The sequence below is a fragment of the Phyllopteryx taeniolatus genome, chromosome 16 (assembly GCF_024500385.1).
Source record: "Phyllopteryx taeniolatus isolate TA_2022b chromosome 16, UOR_Ptae_1.2, whole genome shotgun sequence".
Classification (NCBI taxonomy): domain Eukaryota; kingdom Metazoa; phylum Chordata; class Actinopteri; order Syngnathiformes; family Syngnathidae; genus Phyllopteryx; species Phyllopteryx taeniolatus.
This window is the reverse complement of record NC_084517.1, coordinates 16,626,441-16,653,580: the sequence shown is the minus strand read 5'-3', so window position 1 is coordinate 16,653,580 and position 27,140 is coordinate 16,626,441. Positions and strand designations below refer to the sequence as shown.

General features: G+C 43.9%; 1 protein-coding gene across 5 annotated transcripts in view; it reads right to left on the bottom strand.

The window, feature by feature from the left end:
* gpatch8 (G patch domain containing 8) overlaps positions 1-27,140 on the bottom strand; it is a 31,753-nt gene that overhangs the window by 4,366 nt on the left and 247 nt on the right. The window contains exons 2-9 of one of the 5 annotated variants that reach the window (XM_061749120.1): positions 26,406-26,438; positions 21,640-21,717; positions 14,186-14,258; positions 7,092-7,159; positions 6,917-7,003; positions 6,689-6,832; positions 6,474-6,604; positions 1,793-5,559 (exon numbers count right to left, since the gene is read on the bottom strand). In XM_061749120.1, the coding sequence (XP_061605104.1) occupies positions 1,797-5,559; positions 6,474-6,604; positions 6,689-6,832; positions 6,917-7,003; positions 7,092-7,159; positions 14,186-14,258; positions 21,640-21,717; positions 26,406-26,438 (4,377 nt within the window). In that variant the 3' untranslated portion in view covers positions 1,793-1,796. Of the gene's footprint in view, positions 1-1,007; positions 5,560-6,473; positions 6,605-6,688; positions 6,833-6,916; positions 7,004-7,091; positions 7,160-9,716; positions 9,759-14,185; positions 15,056-18,226; positions 18,246-21,639; positions 21,718-26,405; positions 26,439-27,140 lie in introns of those variants that run through there. The other 4 variants (XM_061749119.1, XM_061749121.1, XM_061749122.1 and 1 more) reach the window with 4 other exon arrangements.

Sequence of the window (27,140 nt, the reverse complement as noted above, 5' to 3'; positions counted from 1 at the left end):
CACATCGTCACTTTGAATGCACCTCGCCTGTCTGTGCGTCGCTTTGGAATCGATCAGACGAGAGGTACCCCTCGCACTGCTTCTGTCCTCCCAGGCATAAAGCTGGGCAGACCTCCAGCAGCTGCGATGGACCTCCATTTCGCGCAGCCCACGTCCTGGCTGCAACCTCGTTGCAGAAGAGACAAGTTGACTTGGCATTTATAAACGCAGGTAGGATGAATGCTTACTTTTCCTTCCACTTTTCTTTGTACTTCCTCCAAAGATGAAAATGTTCCTCGATTTCAGCGTCCAAAATCACACTAGATTTAGATACGAAAGATGGGTATATCAACGAGATTAACTATTTTTCTTGTTTTCTGTAAAGTTTGATGTAACTCTGATGATTAGTTTGTTCTCTGTGCGGTCAGGAATGAGATGGCTGGAGCTGACGCTGCCATTGAAAAATCTGAAAATGGCCGGTTTAAACATCTGATTTTTGCCACAACTAAAAAAAATATACGGGAATTTTTCTAACAAAGAGTGGAGGTTTTGGTCACAAATTTAATACATTAATTAGGCACAGAGAAGTGTTATTTAAAATGGCAATTATTTGACTGTCATCATAAAAGTGATTACAGGCAGCGGCCTCATTATCGCCTGGTTACTATGTGCTTCACGACACCGTGAGGAACCACAGAAGTAAAACTAATAACAGCCTGTAGCAAATTCATTTATTTTTGTACACGATATAATAGTAAAAATGAGGAAAAGGTGTTTGGTTTTTTTTCCGTAGGAAAAGCAGGGTTTGCCTGATGAAAATGCTATGTCAGCCTGTGATTCAGGGAAAAAAAATTGGTCTAGGGCCAAACTTAGTTGTCGACCTGCCTTACAGAAACTTCAAACAATACCATGTAGTTTTAGTTGGAACTGCAAGAAACAATGGCGCCACCTACAGTCTCCTTGGATAGTAGCTGCTATCTTATTGTTAACTGTTAAATTATGTATTTAAAAAAAACTAAAACAAGGCATGAACTCAAGGGTTTATTGGCTGAAACAGTAAGTTTCTAAAGAAAAATACAGAGTAGGTACAGTTTACACATTTTACCGTCGAAGGAGGTGACCAACTTCGTTGACCAATAATGACTGCTATAATGTCAAGGTTAATCTACAGCAGCTTTATTTACAAAAAAAAAGCAACAACAAAAAAAAAAACACCCTTCTTGGAAAAGAGCATCTTGGAAAATAATTTAAAAACAGAAAAAACAAATTATTGCAGTATACTACAATCTTGAACAAGATTTCAGTGCAAGAAATGTCACAAATTAGAGAGGAGGCGGGGGGAGTGAGTTATCGTTATGCAACTATATGCCGTGATGATCCGGGCCACCAATTCTTCTTCACATTGCACACTGATATATGTACACGTTACTGCAGGGAAGTAAAAGTAGTCATATTAGAGCAGGGGTGGGGTACCTTTTTCCTGTAACATACTCCTTAAATGTCATATGGGCTGTATATGGTTCCCCACCCCTGTATTATTATCTTCATTTCATAATTTTTGTTATGGCTTCAGCCATTTTGTTTGTCACTGGCTGTAGAAGAACATGAGTAAAATTAGCACAAAAAATGTCCAGTGGTAAAAAGAAGAAAAAACCGAAAGAGTAATTGATCCTGTTTACGTACACCGCGGAAAAAACAAACCAGTGTCTGGAGAAAGTCTTTTTTTTTTTCTTTTTTTTTTTTTTTTTTTTTAATTATCTGGGGAAAAAAAAGTTCCAAAAGAGAGGAACAAGTGTCCAGTCGGACTTCTCACCTGCTCAAGAGCCGTGGTTAGGCGGATGCTGGAGGTCCTGCCCTGAGAAGATGGGGTGGAGGAGCGGGTGGAGCTGGAGAGCCGCCGCTGCCGCCGCCGCCGCCGCCTGTGACGGCCTGGGTGTGAAGAGCGTGGGGTAGAGGGCAGCGTGGGGCACGTGGTGGAGTGCCAAGGGTGTGTGGTGGAGCGCTGAAGCAGGGATGATGTGTATGGGCTGCCCGGAGAGGAAGGCGGTGTGGTGGGCGGGGATTAGCCCAGCGTGTCCCAGCGAGTGTCCAAGGGTGGGGCCCAGGTGGGATAAGGATATGGGGGTGAGGTGGTGCTGGGGTATGTGATGGACCTGGGCCAGCTGAGCATGGGCAGGGTGTGGGTGATGCGCCGGGTGGATGCCCATGGCGGCTGCGGTGGCAGCGTGGTGCTGCAGGATGGCATGCTGCACGGTGGCGATGGACGCGCCTGACGCCACTGACACGGCAGGCTGCTGGATGTGGATCTGCTGCAGGGCAGGCGGGGGCGGCGCCGGCGCCAGGTTGGCAGCGGCGGCCACGGCGGCTACGGCGGCCGACGGGAAGCTCTTGACCTGCTTGGCCAGCAGCTGCTGCTGGATGTGCTGCTGCGCCGCCTGCTGCAGCTTGCTGTACTTCTCCATCTCCTCCGGCGTGAACGTGATGGGCTGACTCTCCAGGGGAGCCAGGCCATCGTCCTCCGCCTCCAGGCCATCCTCCTCCAGGCCGGCCGGCGGGTAAATGGGGTAGCCATGCATCGGGGGCTGCTGCTGTTGCATGTCAGGCATGAGGGTCTCCATCATGGGGTTCTGCGAGGGCTCCTGCCCCAGTTCCCCTTGGTACTGTGGTATCATCATGGAGGAGTCCTGCTCATACAGCAGCCTGGGTTCTTGTAGCACCTGAGCATCTGCGGTCAGGTGTTGCGTCTCCTCCTCTACCGTAACCTTGAGTGGAGTTTCCTCGACTTTCTGCACTGGCGGAACTGTAGGCGGAGGCGGGGGAGGGAACTCCCTTATGGGCTCCACTAGGATAACTTCTCCGTCAGCCTCTGTGGTCTTCCCTGCTCCAGATTTGTCACCCTCATCCGTTCTGGTCACGGGGGTCACGGGAGCTTTCTTCCCTGCTTGAAGTTTACCAAAAAGCGGCAGCATGCTTTTGGTCGATGGGGGTAGTTTCGGACCAAAGTATCCCTGCGGTGGGTCCTTGATCTTTAAACCAGATTTCATTCCTGCGACAGGATCTTCTGAATTCTTTTTTGACTGAATCTTTTCCAGGAGCTGGCGTGCCGTGAGGGAGTTTTTGTACTCGCCTGCATCCCGGGAGCCGCCTAGCCGCTGAGCCTGCGGGCCGGTGGAGGTGCGATTAAGGCTGCGTGAGGTGGACCGCGGGGATTGCGAGCGATAGATGCTGGAACGGTTAAAGTCCCTGCGGAGGGTCTCGCTGGCTCCTCGGCTACGGGTGCTCCGGCGGTGCGGGGAGCCCTTGGCGGAGCTGGACGAACGGCTACCCGAGCTGCGGCTCCGGCTATAGCTGCGCCTCCAGGACCTTGCGCTGGTGCTGCGGCTCCAGCTACTGGAGCTCCTGGAGGTGCTGCGGTGGTGCCGCCGATGTCGCTTCCTGCGGCTGTAGCTGCGCGACCGTGAGCGGGACTCGTCAGAGGAGGACGAGGAGTATTGGCGCCGCCTGGACTGCCGGTGCCCTCGGCTGCCCCGCCTCTCATAGTCGGAGTCTGACGAGCGTTTGGAGTGCCTACGCTGATGCCCCTCCGTGCTGTAGTCGCTGTAGCTGTCAGAGTAGCTGTGGCTCCGGTGGCTGTAGGCGCTGCTCCCTGCCGAGGAGCGCTCAGAGCTGCTGGAGTAAGAGCGACTCTGGGAGGTTTTGCCGCGGTGATGCCGCCGACGGCTGCTTCCATGTCTCGATGAGTGGCTGCAGGAGCGCCTTGACTCCTCGCTATGGTGACGGCGTGCTTCCCGAGGACTTGACCTGTGATGGCGTGAATGCTGGTTGGTGGAACCGCCTTCCTCTTCGCTCTCGCTGCTGGGAGGTCTTCCTGGACCAGGGATCTTTTGAGCAGAGGTGGAACAAGAGGCACTCTGGGACAGACTGGAGTCTGTTTTTAGTCGCTTGTTGCTGCCATGCTCCTCAGAGGCAATAGCCTTGTCTAAGCTTTTTCCCGTGCTGCCTTCCTCCACTCCTGACTTGCTAGGTGGACGCTTAATAGCCCGCTTCCTCTTCCCAGTTTCTACAACTCCTCCAGCTAAAGCCTGCACTGAGGAAGGATCTGGTTTATCTTCAGACTTTACTTTGGCATTCTCCTTTTCATCACCTGCAGCCTCTTGTTGATCTGCTGCTTTGTTCTTGTTCTTCTTTCTTTTGTGCTTTTTCTTCTTCTTGGGAGTGTCTTGACTTGGCTCAGTCTCGCCCTCTGCATCTTTGTCTTTCGCTTTGCGCTTCGAATGCTTTGTCGACTTCTTGTGCTTCTTTTTCTTCTTCTTTTTCTTCTTCTTCTTCTTGGCGCTACCGTCCCTTGTTGCCACTTTTTGATCGTCGCCTTCGGATTGTCCACGCTCGACCTTCGTGACGGCCTCGTCGCTGTTGAGCACTGTTTTAGCAGCTGGTTCTGGTTTTGAGGCGGATATCTCTTTCTGCTTTTCTTTGTCAGGCTGCTCGCAAGGCTTTGGAGACTTTGCAGCCTTTCCAGGGTGCACACCTTTGTTACGAGACAGCTTGAAGTCAAAGTATAGAGGATTGCAGCTGTAAGACAGGGAGGGTTGCGCTTTCGTAAACTCAAGGAGCTCAGAGGGCCACTGCAGTGTGGTGCTCTCATCTTTACTCAACACAGGGAAGAAAGGACCCACGGGGATCTTGGGACCCAAGTTGGAGTCCAAAGCCTCTGGTGGTGGTGGGCTTTCTTCTTTCTGCTTGGGGGAAGCAGTAAGATTGGGAGTTGTCTCTACCGCGCATGAAGTGTTGTCGTCTTCCTTCACTTTGGAGTCCGGAGGAGTTTTATGAGCTTCAGGGGTTGAAGCAGTGGTGGCATCGTCTTCTTCATTGTTGCACTCTACAACGTTGGACTCTGTCTCGTGAGAACTGTCCTCAACCTCCTCTTCCTCTTCTTTACTCTGACTCTGATCAGACGCCTTCATGAAGAGCAGAAACTGGAAGTGGGGCTTCACGCGACAGTGCGCTGGGGGCATGTAGTGGTAGTACTGAGGCTCCTGTCCTGAGTAGTCCTCCTCCTTCTTCATCATCATTTTCAGCTTGTTGAGCGTGGAAGCCAGCGAGCTTCCGTCATTTGACTGCTGTGCCTCCTCTGTCCCGGTCGCACTGCTGGACTCTACATCACTTTCCCGTAAGCCTCCTTTGGGGCTATCAGTGTTGCAGGCGGACATTTCATCCTGCGCTGCCGCCTTTTCTCCCTCCTCACCGTCCTCTCCTTCGATGACCTCCTCGCCGGGATCAGTAAACACTGCGGCTGCTGTCTCCAACTTCACCGGCGCCTTCTTGGCGAAGGAGAAGGACACGCTGACTTTGGAGGATGCGCTGGGGGCAGGCGAGGAACAGTTCTTCTTCTTCCCCAGGGAGAAGCTAAATGTTGGTGCGGGCTTAGGGGAGGCTTGTTCACTTTTGTCTGCAACACAAACCTCCAAGGCAGTCTCTGTCACGGCAGCGCTTTTAGGGGCAAAGATGTCTCCATCTTCGGCCTTCTCGCCATCTACAGCCACGGTGGTGGTTTTGAACATGGGCCCACTTCCTGGAGTCCTGAAGCATATAATGACAAGATGGAATGGCTTTGTAAACTCATCTGAAATCCTCAGTTATTTTCTACTTTGTTTAGTGTTTAATAGGAGACCATTCCTATTTTTATTGTAATTATCATTAATACCGTATTTAGCGTCTAAGAGTGAACGCCGCGATCGCTTCTTCCACTTGGTATTCTGTGATGCAGCGTTGTTATTGGCAATAGCATCAGCAGCTAATCAGATAGCTAAAGATGTTATCAATAGGCTATCACCTTTCTCAAAATTCATAGTGACTTGAGATAGAATGTAAACCGATTGGACGTCTTCGGTTTAGCACGCTAGCATCTTTTCACCGCACGAACAAAGATAATGTGTTGGGAGTCATGCTTTCAAAATGCACTTGGCTAGTTTTAGCCTGCTAGATTATCCAGTTAATTATTACAGTTGTCAAAAAAAATTCAAATTTTGCTCCATTTTATGTTTATTGGTGCTACTTTATTCACATATCGTTAGTCCGTACAGCAAATGTTTTTACTGTTTACCTCTTTAGATACTGCTACCTGTCCTTGGGTCTATTGAAAAGTGCTTTATAAAGTTATTATTACATTCTTGTGACCAATAAGAGAAGGTTGATGTCACGTGGTTTGTTGAGATACATTTTGGGATCCTAAAAGTTCATACGCTTGCTAATTTTTATTTTGAAATAATACTTTTAATGCTTTTGGTGCATGTGATAACACCAATAAACATGATCATTTTGGTCACTATGATATCAAATGTTCAAATCGTTTCATCGCTCATATCTTATTTTTGAGTGCAGTATGTGAAAAGATCTTAAACTCTATGACAACTCGCATTATTTTTTCCTTTATCAACTATATCTACCAGTAGAGGGCAGAAAGATATATATATATTTTTTTTTTTTAATTCTACCGGTCCTGCTGTTTCCTCTGTTCCGCCAGCACGTGTAGACGACGCAGCATCTTTTCCTGCTTCTTTCCACCTTTGCGGGAACGCGACGACACATTCCGAGCAAACTCCCGCTGCTTGAGCTCCTTTAGCCTCTGTGAGGGAGCACACAATTGGCGTCAGTGTCAGGTCACTCTGAAAAAACAGTTATGCATTCAGAGAGGTATCCGAAATTGTACCTGCTTGTGAGCATGGTCATAAGAATTGATGTGGTTGTCAAATTCCTGGTGTTTGGTGTACTGCTTGTCACATAGCTCACAGTAGAAATTAGCCCTCAGGTCCTCCAGGGCTTTTGCGATTGCTTTCTCTTTTTCGATCTGATCCTGTTCACCATGAAAAGTACAGGAAGAAAAACTTCAACAGGAGCTCATGAGTAGAGAGGTAGTCATAACCGGACCAGGCCTCACCTTGTATTTCTGACGTAGTTCTTCTGTCTCTTCCTTCTCCACTTCAAGAACTCTTCTTTTCTCTGTGGCATCCTCGGCATAGTCCATCTAAAAAAAAAAAAGACATTTCTCACAATCCAACAACAACAACAAAAAAATGGTTAAAAATGGAATCAACTACACGAAGGGCCTTTACCTCCATCTCCATTCTTCCCATCCCCATGACATCATATTTAAGAATAATGGGCACGGGGTCCGTGCGTCCTGAGGGAACAAGAAAAAGAGAGACAACAAGGTGAGTTGTTTATTAAACTCGCTGAGTGGAAGGCCAGCTCGGAGACAGCCTGTTTTTAAGAGCATTGGGTGCTGGGGTTAGAGAAATTAGCCTTTTAAAAAAAGTGCAGAGACCAGAAAGCTACAGTGAACCAATCACCAGCCATTCTCACAGCTTACTGATGACACAGCATGTTTAGAGGAATGATTGCTGTGCTTTGTGTGACACATTATAAATTCGTGGCACCTTATATGCAATCAGTTTAAAGTATGAATTTAAAGGGAGTTCCAACAGGCTGGCACATACAAGCGCCATCATCCATGAGGACAACAAAGCCTTGCCCTGTATTCTGCAGCCTACTGCATCACCATCCCTTCCTGACTGTCGTCTGATTTCCCTGTTCAGAGGTTGAAACGTATCCGCAAACCTCTTTGTAAAGTTTATCTGTAAGCTGTGAAAAGAGCTGGATCAGAAGGAAAGTAACTGTAGAGAAAAATAAACAAAAGCAACCAAAAGAAAATAAAAAATAGAAATCAAAACTACTTGGAAGATTGAGACGTAAACGGCTTAATCCACTCATAATCAGCCAAACAAAGCAGATAGATAAAAACATACTGTAGTCAAAAAAAAAAAAAAAAAAAAAAAAAAAACAAGACAAGCAATGAACTACAGCAGTAGTGACGTCACAGGCCAAGGTATCGCCATGGTGACAGTGCAAGGGATGGGGATACTTACCTGCTAACGCATGGAAATGGGGAGGGGTAGTAAGGAGGGCAGGGGGTGCAGAGAGAGATAGAAAGGGATTCTCAGAATAAAAAAATATATATATTATATATGAATTTGGACCAGTGTGTGTTGCGCCTCTTACCAGCCAGATACAACAACCAATCTTACTGATTATCATTTCAGTTTGGTTTCAGATTTTCTCCCCCCCCCCCCCCACATACTTTTGGTTGCAGTGAATCACGCTCACATGTATACCATTGGGCGTATGACATAGCTACAAATACTTCACTATTTAACGACTGATGCTTTTACATCTCTTCATGAAGATAAATGCACTAGTCTCTACAGAGCGTTCTTATCTTCCCACAGGAGGCTAAGAACAAACAAATGGTTTCCTTTACTTCCTTTTTAGAAATTGAGTTATTACAGCCCAATGACATTCAATTCAGAAATCACAAATGCCTAGGCATTGTAACATAACAGCTTGCCTGGACTCTCAGTCCCACTGCAGTGTTTGTCAGCTCCCTAGACCTTTTTGAAACTTTTCCACTGCACAGTACCTGCCAGGCTTATCTGTATTCACTTCTGTTTTGGGTCAAATCAAATGTCGCGTTGGACACATCAGTTGGACACAAGAGACACTAACAATGGAGGAGAAAGAGAATTGGGAAAGGTGGAGACTGTGGAGTCAAATACTGCTGCATCTCAAGCTGACACACAGATTCAGTTAACATCATCATGTGTGTTTATTCTTGTCATTTTGAGGAGTGCATTTACAAGGGTTACAACGATGCAATGACTAATGTACTTGACCAAAGAGTCACCAGCAGTGGTTTATGTCACCCATACGGTATCAGCATGCTTGGAACCAGGAATAGTACCTGGTCGTACCGTCTGTTTTGTATAAACGGCATCAACACAGAACAGGGAGGACAAAGCCGAATAGGACATTTTCGGACTTTTGAGGCTCTACAGGAACTGTAACAGGGGTGGGAAACCGTCTGAGTGTGAGGGTATTTTGCAAGGCCAGGACAGGAGTGTGAACCTAGCACTCATTTCTCCTGTCTTGTTGTGTATAAAGCAATTGTTGCTGTCCATCTTGTTATACATCTTGCATCGAATTGCTGCAGGACAGGCCGTCGCAGCAATACCCTGCTTAATAGATTCTGTATAAAAGGCAAAGGCGGATAAACTGTGGATCTACTGTGGAAGTTCTTATTTGGCAATTTTGTGGGATCTCAGTGTCAAAGAGCCAAGTGGTTACTGTGTAGTGGAAAAGGCACAGTCCAACTGTCTGCCTCACTGATGATGCCTTAATTCAGGGGAAAAAGGCCAGATGGTTGATTGTCCGGTATGTTGATCTAGAGGTAAATGTGTATACTGGTCAGCAGATGGCGTGCACGTCAGTCCACTGCAGTGGTTCGTTTGAATGGAGTCACAAGCGCCGCCCAGAATTAAAAGATTAATGAACAATTGCATCCCAAACCTTATCACCAATCTTTCAAACAGTGACAATACGTCCACATTACCCATCCCAGTGGAAAAAGAAAGGGACCAGACAACAACGATGTGCATCTAAATCACAAGGTGTGAATCACAAGGTTTTAAAAAAGAAAACAAAAAACAAAATGAAAATGTTCTAAGAGTACGGCAATACATAATGCATGATAATATATACAAGCAGCAGAATGAGGACTAATACGGAGAGAATTGAAAGCCTATGTAGTAGCATTGGTGCTGTGATGACAGGAGAAACAAAGAAATTGGGGAAAAACAAAACAAAAAATAAACAATTCAATTGGGGGATAAAATAACATTTACCACTAAGTTTACCATCAGCACAACATGGGCAGGATCAAATCGCTGTAAAAAAGAAACACCAATTGGTTAAGCAGGAAGATTGAGACATAGAGAAGGGAGGGTGGGGTTGGGTGTGTACGTGTGTGTGGAGTTGTGAGGCCTGGTTGGGGGGGATCATTACCTGAGGGACTTAGTGTGTCTAACAACCCCCCCTTCCCACCCTCCCACCAACCCACCCCGTCTCCCACATCCCTTTACACACAGCAAGGTGCTTACAGGTTCCCTCTCACCACCATCTCCAAACCACAGGTCCCAGTGCCCTGGCTCTTTGGTATTTATCGCACTCTCAACCAGAATATGCCCCAAACGCTTTTATACCAATAATGTACCCCCTTTGTAGGTATATTGTGGACATAAGTATTGGGACAAACTGCCTGAAGGTAAGGTTGGACTACAGCTCTTCTTTCATCTTAATCATCTTAGCAAGACATCAAAGGGAAGTGTACGCTTCCATCTCGGTGGGAAGAGGCCTTTTACTTTCAATGGTGCCAAATTTTTTTTAATTTTTTTTAAATAAAATAAATAAATAAAAAAACAAGTCCTCAAAGGCATGCTTGGATGAGCTTTGTGTAGAAGCAGCTAACAAGAATGGCGATAGCAAGCCCTTTTAGGCTTTAGACAAATTCCTTGTGTGTTTTTTGGACATACTTATAAAATAATAATAAATAAATATGATTCTGAGTCAAAGGTGTTATAGATTCATCTCCATATTTTCACTTGTCAAGGCCATGTGTCCCAAAACTCGTGCCCATATAGTGCAGGGCTGGAGAACCTACAGCCTGTGAGCCATAGACTGCCCGCAAGGGCATGTTATCTAGCCTGTCATGCTATTACAGAAACAAATAAAACCCTCAGAGGAACTTTTATGAAAACTGTTTAAGCCACAAACATTTCAAATTTAGTATGGCCCTCGGAGAAGTTGGTAAAAAGTGAAATGGCCCCTGATAGGAAAAAGGTTCCCCATTCCAGATATCGTCCCAAGCACTAAACAATTTTGAAGGAGCTTTACTGGGTGAGGGATTGACTTTAAACAGCTGAGAATCTTATCAGCTCAGATAAAAACAAAAAAAAAAAGCACACAAGCCAATGTAATGAATTTAAAAAAAAAATATCAACTTTTGGAGTTTTAAAATGTGGGCAGTTATCTAGTGTGAACAACCACCACATTCCTCCTTTGAGGTTTTTTTTGCCTCAGTCAAGTTGCCAAATCCTTAATCCAAAGCTATCTTTTTTTTTTGGGTGAGGGGGGGGGGGGGGGGGGCACTCCCCCCAAAACAGTTAAGACACACAAATGTACCTGAAGAATTTACCTGGCAGACTTTGAGCAGTGCTCGACACGTGTAGTGCATGCAGTACCTTCACTACTAAAAGTCACACCGTGCTGCTGTGCTAGACTTTACTCCGCCATTTTGTGCAAAATCCCCCTAGTTTGCCGACATCAACACTGCTTAAAGGCCAGAGGAAGTGTGACAGTCGGTGCCAGGCAACGGTGCACTTCTGGGACAAACATGCCGTGCTGGGAGGGTCAAAGAAAGAGGGGAGGATGGATGGGAGTGTGCAACCAAGGCAACAGAGATATTGAGGGTATAGGAGAAGGGTGGTGAGGTTTTCCCTGTAAGTTGAAACTATGGCTCGGTCAGTTACATATACACACAGACACACACACGCCTCTTCAGTCCCACGTGTAACAAGCACACACATCCAAGTGTCACAGGTTGTTTTCAGGTCGAAACAGGCAAACAAGCAGAGAGGGGGGAAGTTGGGTCTTCTCTGCAAGCCATTCAAATTCTGAGCCGTGGTCGCAGCCAATCAGATACCCGACAGCAGCCGCGGGAACTCAAAGAGAGGGAGGAGAACGAGCTAGTGATAAATGGTGATTCTAGGGGGTGTGATGGAATCACGGCTTCTTACATCTACACTGATTCAAATGAACTGTCATTTTTGCTCAAATCAAAGCACTTCACATCAGGAGCGGATTGAGATAAAGGTTTAGTGATTATGAAGCAGAGAGAAGGAAGCTGAAAGAGGCCATTAGCCTAAAATATACTGTAAAAAAAAGGAGGGGGTTACACTGAGGTGAACTGCCGAGTAGGAGAAAGAAAACACACCCCACACACACCCACACACAAACCCGCGCACGCATACGGACATACAGAAGGGATCCAACAAACCTTACCTAAAAAGGGGCAAAAAAAGGGACAAAAGAAGAATAAGAACACAGTCAATACAGTCGAAAACTTAAAAAGGGGACAATGCTTTTACTTTCAAATTCAAACGCCTTTGAGAAGAGAGGAGGATTAAAATGATTGCTCTTCAACAAGACGCAGCTGCTGTGTTGCAAATCAATGCAACCAGCGGGATGACAACCCCCTTATTTGTCCGACTGGACAACACTTTGCTGCAGAGACATCTGCACACAAAGCAGGAACGCTTACGTAAGCGTACATTAGTGGCGCCCGGGGCCAGCTTGGCAACTTGTTCTCTCTCCTCCGCACAAAGCAAACATCCTTACGGTGTTCGAGAGAATGTCGCACCACCGTTCAAGGCCACACTGAGACACACAGACGAATTAGAAATATGCAAAGGCCGTCAATGACTGCTTTCGTGCATGCTTGTTCGCGTGGGCGATGACATGTTGAATGATGTTGATATGTTGCATATGTTCCTGAAGGACAACCAGGGGTGTTGTCACCTACTGGCTTGATACAATGAAGTGTCCACGTCGCGCTGCAATGTATAGCGTCCTTTTTAGTCAGACATAAGACACTGTCAAGAGCAAAGTCAAGACATTTATACCAGGCTCCAGACACTAATACTAAAATATAGGAAAACAAGAAAAAGACCATCATAGACAAGATAATTTGAACTTTCTTGGTTAAATCTTGTTCCCTATTGAGCTGAATGACCACATTACATCCAAGCTCCTGCGGCAACCTTATATTAATTTTCTAATGCTGGTGCCAGAGACACAAAAAGCGACAGAACTATATTCTCTGTGCCATCCATATGACTAACGTAAAGATCTGTTAACAACATTTCAGAAGTCCAAGTTGTCATTACATACATATGTACACAACTAATCAATTTTCTATTAAACATGCATATTTTTGCAAGTGTCTTACTGCTAAGCACACTTGAGCAATAATGGTGAAAAAGATGAATATGACGACATAGATGCCAGCATTGTGGACAACAAGATAGCATGAAATGCCAGATATTATATGGAAACTCAAGCTCCACTATGAGTAGACTGCAAAGACTGAGTGCACAAAGCAAACTATGAAGTTAGTTGAAGTTAAAAGGATGGAAAAAAGCAATAACAGTAATTTCTCTTGTATAATACGCCCCCCCCCCCCAAAAAAATAAAAAAAAACTGTCAAATGTCGATACAGCATATTATACAATAAGGAAAAAAAATAAATCCTTCACATTGTATAAACAGTACCAAAGGGTTGTGAAAAAGGTGTTCTTTTATTCCGATATATGTAATATCTAATGTTATAAATTTATATATCATACGGTAAATTTTCGCTGCTCACCTGAGATTCATGACATCCACGCGGGACTTAATTTTGCTTAATATCAGAAAACAGTGATCAATCGTCACCATAATATATGTGCACAGCTCTGCTTATGCTCACTTCAACCTACTTTATGTTTTGAGCCTGTACAGCAGCAAATCGTTGGTGCGTAATATACATCGTTAAAAGGGGTTCCTGATTTTTAGGGTCGATTTTGGGGATGCGTATTATACTCGAGAGCATATTAAACACAGGAAATTAAGGTAGTCTAGTTAGTGCCAGGATAGAAACATGCCAGGGCTCAGCCAACAAACTCTGAGCCAAAGGGCAGAGCACCGCTGCGCTGACACCATGACTATCTGGCCAACTTCGGTCAAAAAGCCTGGCTCTTGAGTAGCTTCATTACCTCTGAGACGTGTGCTAAACCAGGAAAGACAAGACACCAAAAGCAGTTTAATGGGAAATTAACATTTCCAGAAGATGTCATGATAGTCCGCACCAGAACATGTCTAATGAGAGGCTCATAAACTGTAGATGACAGCTGATTGGCCTTGAGGCACCAATTTAACTGACCGCTAACAATCTAAGGCCTTGAGAACACTTAAGTGTGAATTTTACTCAATGGAACGACACGTTAACATCTGTAAATAAAATGCATTTCCCAACCAACAGAACCCCTACTCCCATTCCTCTTTATTAAGCTCCCAAAATATTTTACTCCCACTTAAAATTTGAGCGGAAGTAGCAGGGGAGCAACAAATGTGAGGCCACTTTGAAAAGATGGATGTGAGAAGGTGTAGTAAACCCACTGTTAAAAATAAGGACCCTGGAAATGTGAACAGAGAGAACTGGAAAGTGGCACCAGTGTACATTGGCAGTAGGGGTTTGCGTGGACGAGTGAGCGCTTACCCTGCATGGTTTTGCCAAGGCCCTGGCCCAACTTCCAGCCATGTTTCTGAAGCAGCCGGTGCCCAATGTTGTCCTAGCAAACAGGAGAGAGGAGAGAAACCAGAAATATTCCAATAATAAGAGGAGCTTTTCCCTCCCCGTGGAATCACGGTTCACACAACTAAACAATGCACTCAGCTCACACGATCATCAGCACAGCCACCACCACCACCACCACCGTCATTATTAACGTCATCCACATCAACTACAAAGCGTACATCAGTGTCTTCCAGCACAAGTGTTGGGATATAAGGGTGGGAGGCTAAGGGGGCGCTGGGTTTTCTACTATTAAATGAGGCTATGTGTAGTCTGCACAGTAAAATCAATCCTAATGTGGGAGTGTGTGAACAGCCATTTAAAGGCAATGGCATTGATCACTAGAAGTTGGAAGGGGACGGAGGGCAATGTATGCATCACATACAAGCGCGCACATGTACGTACGTATGTACACGTACAAGTACACAAACACACGCGCACACACACATCGACACACACACACAGATATATATGAACCACTACAGAGCAAGAGCTTAGTAAACAAAGAAAAGTGACACAGAACAAGTATGGAAATCTTGCAGTAACAAAATGACAACCAGAAACTCCAAGCTTGCTGTGATTCTGTAACCATGACAGGAGGAGGGGTGGTGGCGGGGATCACCATGAAACACGTAGTTGTCACAAATAAAATACAAAACAAAACAAAAAAGCAAGAGGAAGAGACAGGAGTGGTGCTAGCGGGGCCTTGGATTACCATTACAAGGCCCAGGGTAGACAGAATGTGCACATGTGAAGGGAATATGGGCAGGCCAAAAAGAGGGAGATGTATGCAGGTAGCCCCACTGAAAAAAAAAAAAAAAAAAAAAAAAGGAAATTGCCACTGTCGATGTTCTTTTTTTTTTTAAGGCATCTTTTAAAAAAAAGTATTATCTTCATGGTCGACAATTCTCGTAGGAATCAATAGTATTAATAGCTTAAAGACCCTAATTTAACTGGACTAAGTGAACTTTTAGGCAGGCGGCAACTGCCGTATTTACCAATGCAGTGTAGTTTTTACTCACTGCAGTTTCATACTACACCTCCGGCCAACTATCAGGGGCAAGGCGTTCATTAGGAGGAGGGCTCTACTTGTAAAAAAAATGCCCTTTTCATAGTTCATTAAATACTTTTTTATTGACTGGCCTGAAGTCAGCTGAGATAGGCTCCAGTCACCTGCGACACTAAGAAGGACAAGTGATATGGATTGTAGATATTGACCGCTAAATATATTGCTAATTCTTTTTCAAGTACATGTTAAAATGGACCAGCTTTGTATCCACGCAAGATACAACAGTCAGCTTTACAGATGCTACGTTTGCTGTGGTAATGATGCCAACTGCAACTGCGCACGGTGGTATCGTGTCAAGTCGATGACACACTAAGCCAGTCATTTAGGGCTTGGCATCTCAAAGTGGAGGGCACTATTTGTGGGTATTCGGTACCCTGGCTTTATATATAATTTCATTATCATAATTTTTCCTCACATCAATTGCAAAGAGGCCATTTCATTTTGAGGTTTCAATGTTCTGAACGGTTTCTTAATATTATTGCCAAAATCCACCAACTGACGATGAATCACAAACAGGAGCGTAAGAACATGCAAAACAGAAACTCCTGTAACACTGGGGCAAAATGTGCATGTCTCCCAAGACCATTAGGTAACTAGTATGGGTCAGCAAGAAAAAAAAACTGAAAACATTATGTGAAATGCAAGACTGTCCCAAGACTACACACTACAGTACAACCTCAAGCACAAATAAACATGACAATGACATTTTCTTAAGTGTTGTTCTATTGTGATTATAACTATTCCAGGCTTGTCTAACATTCACCAAAAAAAAGAGCAAAACATACAAACCAAACGAAGGATATTTATAATCACAGAGAGTAACATCAACATTCACGAAAACGTAATGTGAAGAGGGTTGTAACAAAAGAAAAAACTGCATGCAGCTTTTTGTTAAACTGGCTTTAACAAAAAGCATAATCTGTATTAGTAGCACACTGCCACAGGTGCACATACAACTGAGGAGGCGAGAGTGCGGAGAGAGGGTTAATAAAACAAGTGTGTTAGTCTCAGATAGCTCAGGCATAGAGAAGGTGGTGATGGCTCAACAGAGCCTTTTCTTAATGCTTTTTTCAAATTATTTTACTTTAGGAATTGATCAGCTGTACAGAGGGCAGTAGAGAGCAGGCTGAGCCATGGCAAAGGGGAGCTTTTTCATGGGGGTGAAAACTAAACTGGGTGTGGATGGGTTAGAGCATGTGAAGGGGGAGTGGCAGTTACACGCAGCATGCACAGCATCTCAGCCCACAAGGTCCTCATTACGGATGGCTTCTTCAACGCCAACCATTTTAGATCGAATAATTCTGCAAGCATCTCTCTGGTGGGTCCTACCAAGCCCAGAGAAGCCACTTCCCATCTCAAAAGTGTGATATATTGTCGAAATTGAGAGCCAAGTTTCCACCAAGTGCTACAGTTCCCTGGGTACAGCTCTATTATTACATGGTTTGAAAGGTAACAAAATACTGATCATTTGCATCGTAACGCTTTTAGGCAACATTGCGTGGTGGCAGTACCGTACAGTAGCGATAGGGTTCCACTGCAGTCTGTTGAGGTAGACGGCCACCCCACAATGAGTTATGGGGCTGTTCCACTTTTCTTCCCGATAGGGAGTATTTCGTTGCCAAGTGCCTGCTCATGCAGGGTTCAGTTGGTCTCTCAATGAGTGGGAGGAGTGTGATTCTAGCCCTGCCCCATATCATCGCTGTTCGGTGGAAACCTCACATGTCCAAATATGGTCAATTTTGTATTTTTTCACAAGTCGATACTGTTGGTCTATCACCACGTCATTTCTGATTTTTTACACTTTATTAACCAATTTCAAATGTTGAAAAAAATCTATTAACTCTCTTGAATGCTCACCTTTCAGAGAAGCATTGCAAAACCCTGCCTCTTCCCTCATTCTGCGGGAGCCGTGCAGCACTATGTCGACTCAAGATTGAAAATCTGGATGTTTTTTTTTGTTTTTGTTTTTTTTTAGACAGACTGAAAATAGGTTAGATACATATAAGTAAGCCTGTTTTGTTAAAAATGATGTGGTGTTTGGTAAGATGAGTTTTTGTTTGTTTTTTTAAAAAGCAGTGATTTTGGAGATGTGAGGATTTGCCCAACAGCGATGAGATGTGAATTGGCTCTATTTAAATAAAATAATTGAATGTGCAACATCAGGAATAGAACGTTTAAGACAACTGGTTGTTTTATAGGGTTAATGTTACTACACAGCTCTGCTCCTTGTCACGTAACACAGAACTTTTAAAAACAGATAGATAAAGATTTACCGTTTCAAACAGTACCAAGGAAGCCCCAAACTAACATACACTTAGTGGAAACAGGCCTTAAGCTTAAGGCAAAGTATGCCTAACTCCCTGGCTAAGATGTCCAAAGATGGACAGGATGTGAGGATGTACGGATTGTAGAGCATCTCCTCTCTCATAGCGTGGTCCGCCGTTTCATTGTGTAAGGTAGGGGGGCACTGCAGAGTTTGCTGCGGGGAATGTTTTAACCCTTCCACACCATCTCTTTCGGTCCCATACTGCAGTATTATGCTACAATAACATCTTTATAGATTTAGGGCAGAGGCAATGGCTGAGGCTTGGAGCAGGGAGTTTAATAAGAAGCTCCCCAAGCGAGTGGCCTGATTAAGTTCAAATAATGTTCCACTTTCCTTGAAATGTGCTTACACGAGCCTTGTTTCCTTTTCTCAAAATCTAAAAACAGGAAGGGCTGGTTAGGGCAATATTTGTGACTGGCGGCGGAGATGAGGTGCTGGCGGCGTGTCGGAGCGACAGATATGAGTGCAGCAAAAGAATGGACGGACAGACAGACAGACGGAAGGACGGATGAAAGCAAAGACGGCGAGTCCAACAGCAGTGCAAGTGGAGTGAAGGCATTTCCATACGAACCTGGCTTTAAAATACTGGGCTGTCAAAAAAACAGTCAAACGTGACACAACGTAAGAAATGAGCCAAACGCTTTCAACTGCTATTCTGCTAGCTTCTGTACTTCTTTAAAAAAATAATAATAATAAATTAAAAAATCTAAAACTGCTTCTCTCTGCTTTTTTAAAAAGCAAACAATATGGTATACAAACAGAAAAGGTAGGCATGTAAAAAAATTCAACAACAACAAAAAAAAATCCACCAACTGTTAATAAAGGAGAGAGGAAAAGCAGAAAACAATATCCAAACAAAACACCTCTACAAACTGTGGCCGGGTTTTAGAAAGTATGCACTGCGCTGTTACCGGCACAGTGCCCCTTGCAAAGATAAGGCCGAAGGAAGAGATATGCAGCGGAGCCCACCTAGAGACCTTAGAGTACTAATGTAATCAGTCTACGCAACCAATTGGGGGTTGAGTGTATATAATTGTGTGTGAGAAATATGACGGACGTGGTTGAGAGGAAGCAAAAAAATCCAATCATTTGTAAGATTCTGGGATGACTGTGCTTAAGAACTGGTCTGCATGTTAGTATATGTAGCACATACCTTCATAGGGCCTATTATTAAAACTTTTCACGTGGCAGTGGTACAGTGTACTGGTTGTGCGACAATCAAGACAGAAATTCGGATGGTTGTGACTCAGTGAATCAGAGTTACTGCTACATTTCCTATGCCAAGTACAGTTAGTAACATATACAGACAGTATACTTACCTCTTCATTCTGATGACCAAATCTTTCAAGCTGAAGCTGAATTGTTTTTGACGGACTAAAATTCCATCGGAGGAAAGTTTAAGAGATTTCTTTAAAGGAAGTCAGCTGTAACTAATGAGGATGATTGATTGGGAATAGAGTTTGCTTTTGATAGCGAGTCTGTGTAGGGATTGGGGTACATTTTTTGGCTCCGAGGGTGCCCACTGCATATCGCTCTGGGTCTAGTGTTGGAACGGCGGGGTCAGGTAAAACAAGGCTGGGGGTAGGGATGGATGATTGAAGAGGGGTGGGGTAAAAAGGAGACTGGAGGGAGGAGAGTCGGGAGAACCATTGGTGATTTCGTACTGAATGCTACCACGCATGCAATGCAAAACCAATGTTAGAGAGAGGAGCAAAGATCAAAACAGAGAGGGGGGGAGGACTAGAGTAAAAGACCCCATTCAAGTACCATAGACCTCTAGCGCCTATAGATGGCATAAAACAAGAGGCCGGGGGGGAGGGTCTCCAAGAGGCCATGATGAAACAGTCACATCAGTCAGTGATCACGATCAGGCTACGCAAAGGGAATGGTACCTTGATTTACGAGTGCCCCAAGTTTTGTGAGTCATGAGCTTGGTCAATTTTTTGCTTTGTGCTAAAAGTGAAAATTGGAATTACGAGTGGTCTTCAGATCTGCTGACATTCATGTGAAATGGGAGGGGAGGAAAAAAAAAAAAAGAGACAGTCATGGACACCATCTTCGCCGTTTATTGAATGGTACAGTCACACAAATATAAAGTGAAAACACTCACAAGCAGCTACAGTAGCCCAAAACTCACATCTAGTAGCTTACAATCTAACCGGTTATGTTCCTGATGTCGCGCACTAGGCCCCGCCCTCTTAAAAGCACACACAGCGCAGTTGTGACTTCTTCCTTATCCCAATGTACAGTAATTATGCTTTTTTAAAATCGATTTCTTTAAATTATCTTTTATTAGGATTTATTATACATGAATACAATACAGTGTAATTTTTAAAACAAAAAACTTTGTGTTTTCTGGGGGTTTGAACAGATTCAAGGAATTCCCTTCATTTCAATAGGGAATATTGATTTGATATACGAGTAAGTGGAGCAACAATCTGGGTCTCTGAAAGAATAACCTCGAAAATCAAGGTACCACTATACGTAGCAGTATTCTTTGATAATTTGACCACTTTTTGCTGTCACGACTTTGTATGGTTGAATACTGTAGCTCATCTCTCGGTGCCCCCTCCTCCCATCCATAAATAATAGCGCAGGAGCAGAAGACCCACTCAAGCCAGGTAAAGCAGGCATCCTCTCGCCCTTTTGCATTTTTCATACCTCTCCACCACCCACACAGGAGTGGATAACTTCCTTTGTGCGGGAATAGGGGTCAAACAGAAATATTTCATTACAGCTTTACTTTTGGTGCATCATCACTTACAGATCACTGCAATCATTTCAGATCTGGTGCTGGTTGTGGTTCCAGTCTGACTGGTTCACATAGAACATCCAGAAGAGAGCTGGCTCAACTCCAAGGAAGCAAAGAGGGGCGTGGGCCTGCTTAACCCAAGGCTTCAGAGACCACTTTAAGAAGGGACGGAGAGGACGGCAGACAGTAAAAAGAGAGAGCTGCCTGCGCTATTCTTCATGTGCCTCTTTAGGAAAAAAAAATGCAATCCCAGTTGCACAAGCACCATGCCAGCACAGAATGACAGAGGGTACTGTACACCGAATCACTGTGTAGTAGGGAGAGAGCGAAACAGAAAGACAGAGATAGGGAGAATGGAGATTTTGAGTGTAACAGTGGTGAGTAAGAGCAAGAAAGAGACAAAAACAGTCAAGAAAAGCTTTACAAGGACCCTAGAGACAGGAGTAAGAAAGCAGAGCGTGCAAATACAAACCGGGTCATGGCTGCTTAGCTAATAGGGGGGCCAATTCGCTGCAGGAGAGAAATGTCGAACACCCCAAGTTGTGTACAATAAGATAACTGTCCTACAAACACAAACAAATTCTAAGGTACGTACATACACACACACACACACACACACACACACACACACACACACACACACACACACACACACACACACACACACACACACACACAGCCATTCACATCAACTAATGTCTGCTTTGTTGTTTGAGGAGTGGAGTAAGCACTGCTAACTAATTTGAACTGGGTTGGGGATGAATAAATAAGGATATGCATGAACTCATTAACTTTCACTTTTGATTCAAATAGCAGCTCTACAGATGGAATCAAAAATTTATATACAAAAACTCACTAAAACGCATTGACTTTGAAAGTACCCCTAACGTTGACACCTAATTAACAGTGCTTTATCCACTCCATTCTTTTGCTATCAACTCATCTCAGTGGAACAAAGGCTAACGATGACATATCTGCAACTAAAACAGAACACCTAGCTAGCATGTATGCTATCAACTTAAATGTGACACAGAAAATGGATAGCAGAGGACACAGGGGACGGGGGCTTGAGAGGTATTAATGGACACAAGATGAGCGTCTCTATTGATTAAATAAAGTCAAGAGAACGCTAGGGGGAAAAAATTAAAAAACTTTTTAAAAAATCCTGCCTGGACCAATCATCCACTCTCACAACTGGTCCAATAGTGCAGGATGACTGGATGCGGCCTTACCGATTCGATGGGCTTGTCCAGAGACGCCTGCTCCAGGTCCACTTGGCCATCTTCATACTGGTCAAAGTGATTCGCACCCTGAGCAAAACACATTTGACGAGCCTATTACACACATAAAGTGTTCATTTCTTTACTGTTGTGATTTAAAGAACCTGTGTGTGAATGATATATTGTCTGTACTTCTAAACAAAAATAAAATTGACACGGCTAAAACTGTACACATCACTGTTATGTCCACTCATCTTGCATGAGGAAGAACCACACAACTGCAGGGCCACAGAGCATGAACCTATGCGTATTTTAACTCCAAATAGGGAGTGTTTGTATGGCGGACAGATGGCTTCCTGTCTTCGGCTACGGAAGACAGGCGAAGGTTGCATCTCGTCAAGTCCACCGACCTTCACGTGAGCAGAAAACGCAGAATCCAAAAATAGTCCTCCCTTCTGACATTTTCAACTAGCAATAAGGCATGTGGTACTTCATATGGCTAACCAATACGTCGGACTCTGCAATTGATCCATTTCATCAATTGATTTGAGTTTGTCAGGACAATTATTTTTAATCGTTTTTTTTAGCGGCTTGAAGTAGCCGGGGAAAAAGCGATCCACTGCAAGTCGACGAGAATAAACCCTGGTTAAATATGTAATGCATTTGGATAAGCTATAGTGAACACTGTATGTAGTTGATCACAACAGCCGCCATCACCATTGAAGTGGATCAGTTTGTTTGACAATGTTCAGGAAGAACGATTCTGTGATTGCCTTCTGCCAGGCTTTTTTTTTTTGTCCTAAGGAAAAACAACTTGAAATAATTCCACTCATGTTGTCTGATTCTTAGTGGGCGTTTTCCCTTCCACTTTATTTCAGCAGTCTTTAAACATACTTAAGCAGACTTAAGTAAACTGCCGTAGCTTCTCTTTGTTGGCTGCCATGTCTTCAGTTCAAACAGTGTCCGTCAGCAGGCTACGGAAGCTGCCAAGGTTAATTTTCTTTTTTTTTTTTTTTTTTAAATCAAGGTGATCCCAAACAAATAAAAATAATCAATTAATTTCCCTGCCCGAGAGGTTTCTGTAGTTCAGAGCATTTCCCCGATGTGCACTGGTTAAACCAACATGTCTGCAAACAGAGAGGAGCTAGTTTCAGTCAGTGTTGCAAATTCAGCAATTCGGATGCTATATTTAGAGACCTTTCCAAACACGTTGGTGACAATTTTTGAAAAAAGCAACTGGGGACTAATTCCTGCTAAGAAAGAGACAACATGAGCGGAATAATTTTCACATTGTCTTGCATATGAAAAGAAAGGAGCCAGGTGGAAAGCAATCACTGAGTCAATAGCGCTTGACATTGACGACGACATGGTTCCTATTTAAAGAGTTGCAAAACCAGTGACTTATCCAAACGTTGGAGACTTCTGACCAGAGATATGTGCGTGCAAGCCGCAAATATTTTGTCAATGTCGCCTTGCCTGACCTGTACATGTTTCGACAAAAGACAAAATTATTTTCCCTTCATCTCTAAAGAAGAAATATTTATTTCTATAATTTATGTCAAGTCTAGGAAAAAGAACTTGCTCAAAAAAAGATCAGTCTGTTTGTTGTCAGGAGAAATAAAGCAAATCCTAGACAGGGGAGAGAGAGAGAGAGAGAGAGAGAGACAAAGAACTTGTCATTTGCTTTTTCTAGAAGCAAGGGGGGAAACTGATTAAAACACATTCAGTGCCACTGACTGCTTTAGAAGTCAAATATCCATGTTAACTGGGAGGGCTGGCACTGAATGACTTTGCCATCAGATCACTTCATGTGCCTGTGGCCCAGCGCTAATCTGCTGCAACTTTGTACTCTCCAGATTCTGGTGCACTGTCCGCCAATGCACATAACAGTAGGAAATAGGATGGGCATGATGAATCAATTTGATGTGTTCCTTCTTGTGCCGTGTGACGACGTATTCTTACACTGCTGAGCAAACTACTGTAGTTCATCATGTGCTGTTCGTAACCTTAAAACCTTTTGTGTCAAGTTCAAGGTAAACCGAGGACTCACTCACCCCCATAATTTTTTTTCCCAAATACTGAAAGTACATACAACACAGGCAGGTGTTAATTGAATGTAATGAATGATTTTTTAATGAGGGTAAGACTATATCATTCCTTCTTAGGGGGTGTTTTTAGGCTGCTTATAAATAGGGCTGGCAGCTACCAAATATTTTTTAGAAACTAGTATTCTACCGATTATCCCATCGATTCGTCTTTAAAAAAAATTTGCACAACAACAGCTTGCATGTGAGACGCAGTTGTTATTTTTGCCCACTTTCAGTCACCATCCTCATGTTCCACTGGTGTATCTAGACTTTGACTGTGCATGGCTTTAAAAGGCAGGGCCTGGGCGTCAGCGAATGAGAGTGTAGAATTGGCTGCCACAGAGACTCCGCGTGAATTGTGGCCAAGGCAGCTCGTGTATGAACTTGCTTAGTAGGCGTTTGTTTCCTCACCATTTATTCAATAAAGCCATTGAAAGTGTACCGGCGGCTATGTCTATCTTTGACCACTTGTGTGGGCATTACAATACATTTTAACTTGCAAGGATAGGCTATATTAAATTAGCCACCATCCATACGTTATGCTGTGTTGGCAATTGTAGCCGTGCTGTTATGGTACACACGGCACTTTATCTTTCTGATTAAGTGTGAAATGTTGCCAAACTTGAGAGATCCTCTGTCTTTTACGAACTCTTCCTTCATGGCTCGCTGCCATAACGCCAACTTATTTCTGCACGGAGCGGTGTCTCCGACTGCAGTAACATTGATGCGTGTGGGGAAAAAAAAAATCCCTGTGAAATTTAAGGCAGAGTTTTTGCGTCAGTCTTTTTTGTAATCGAAATATTGGAGCTATATGATTAATCATTGCAGCCCTACCTACTTATTACATGAAAAATATTGTTACTTTTCCTGATTTATCAATCAAATTAAAGCATTTTAATTCCCATCCCTAGGAGAGAAACAAAAACGTTTCGACTAGCTCTGCGAGTCCTCTAAACCTAAAATAACAGCGCTATGTGTTTCTACCACTCCAGATAAGCCCCCTGGTTAATGCACAATGCAGGTCAATAGAGCGTGCAGTCTGCAGCAATATCCACGTATGTTTCCGGCAGCCAGTCGCTCGGAATCGGGTGTCGCTCTGTGGTTGAAACTGTCCGAATAATTATAGTGCCACTGTGCAGAGCCGGGGCGCTGCTCAACAGACTCGTTCCGATTGCATTTCTCCCATAAACACCAGGCACACATTTCCCATTAGTAACAAATTAGGTGTATGGAAACTGGGAAAGCAATGTCACCAAATTAATCTAATTGGAACCCTTAGCTATGTACACGTAAACAGGTTATGGGGTGGAATGCATGTGATGTTACAAGACAGCTAAACATTGTCTATGGGAGCAAGCCCCATACTATTTGCCGTAACTGCTATTAAAAAAATAAATAAAAAATAAAAAATCCCCAATTTGCAGGCAACGCGTCAAACATGTTTAATGTACCTTCAAAGGTACGGTACCTAAAGTAAGAGGGGCATGGAAGAAAGCATAGGCTCTCCACACAACACAAATCTATATGACCGTAACTGTACACTTTATCACAAAGAATTGGCAAATTGCGAAGCTCGTCTTCCAAACGCGTTGAGCCACACAGCCGAGCATTTGGCAGATGCTGTATACTGGAAGCGGCTATGGCAGAGTGGAAAATCAGCAAGTCAAACGCCCACGTCCCTGTGACCATGGACAATGCTAAACGCATTGCTATTGCTGGATTCTCACTACATGTGGAAAAATTTTTTTTTACATGGAATGAGCATGTCAAACGGCTCTAAAATTCTCCAGAACAAATAAATTGATGATGAAAAAAACAATTGATTACTGAAGTACATGACCTATTCTACTGCCCTCACTGCTCTTATGGCGAACAAAAATGTCCATTTGCGCTATTTAAGTCCAGTTTTTAGGGAAAGAGACACCGTTTGAAACGTCACGGTAATTTTGACACGTCAACTTCGAGAACCCCTCAGAATTTCGCCCTGTACGAGCTATTGGTGGATATTTCTGACTAAAACGAATCGGAGAAGGGATTCCTTGAGTAGCAGACGAAACTAAACGGTTGAGATATGTTTAGAAATAATCAAGTTATACTGTTTAACTATAATTTGAAAGTATGTTTGACCAGATTTTCTAAGCAATATCACATAAAAACACACCCCCGCAAAAAAGTCAATTTCCAATCAGCCGGTTTTCCAAATTCATGGTGCGATGTACTCCAGTTGAAGTGGCCATTCAAACCAGACAACATTTTGATAGACTGTTATTTTTTAGGAATCTTGTCACGTTGCTATCATGAATGAGTACTGTAATATTGTCTGTCTACATGTTGTTGCTGAACCATTTGTGCTCACTCTGTTGCTTAAAGGGTTAAATCACCGCAACATCGCCGCTAATTAGCTTTAGCATCTCACTCGCCCTGCACCAAATGCAGTGTTTTGCATTGGATGTGGGCTGCACTGTGACAACCTGGCTAGCACATCTGCCCCACAGTTCTGAGGGCCTGGGTACAAATCCAGCAACCCATGTGGAGTCTGCATGTTCTCCCCGTGCCTGCGTGGGTTTTCTCCGGGTACTCCTGTTTCCCCCCACATTCCGAAAATATGCATGGGAGGTTAACTGAAGACTAAATTGTCCGTGTTTGTCAATATGTGTCCTGTGATTGGGTGGCGACCAGTTCAGGGTGTACCTCGCCTCTTGCAGAAGTCAGCTTGCCGAGACCCTAGTGAGGAGGAGCGGTTCAGAAAATGGATTGATGTATTGGGTGTGGTTGCAAAGCACATAAAATCTTGGACCAACTGCTTAAATGGAGGATGTCATAATGGTGACGAGCATTAAATTGTATGTGGTACAAAGTGTAGTGCTTGTCTCATAATTTGCCTAATTGACATGTACAGCATGTTACCGTGTCATTTCCTTAGACTACTTAAATGACTTAACTGCATCAATAAATACGACGCATACACGGTTGTGGTTTAACGCTCATATCTTGCTACCGTCAGTTAATTTATTATTCCAAGCAACAGCAGACAGCTGGTGAAGTCAACTACTAAGAGTAGACCGTAGACGTCTGCAGAATACCATTTCAGAAAATGTCACTGTATACCAATGTTAAACAATATTCTTGTTTGCGATATGCTAGCTCGCGAGCCATGCCTCGTTAGCATATGTCGATAAAATAACCAGTCAGTCTCAAGGTCATTAAAGAGCTATTCGGTGTAGATTATCGAGCGTATCGCTGCTTGGTTAGTTGGTAGAGTTATTGTCGTAGAGGCAAACGATTGCTACAGCTCACAATAATTGCGCTCGAGGTTAATTTGTAGAACGCCAAAACATCGACAGGGCGAAGTGAAATTGAGAAGAGCCGCAGTGCACTGCCGTTAGCCTGACTAGCTGCTAATATGCTAACGATCCGAGCGGATGC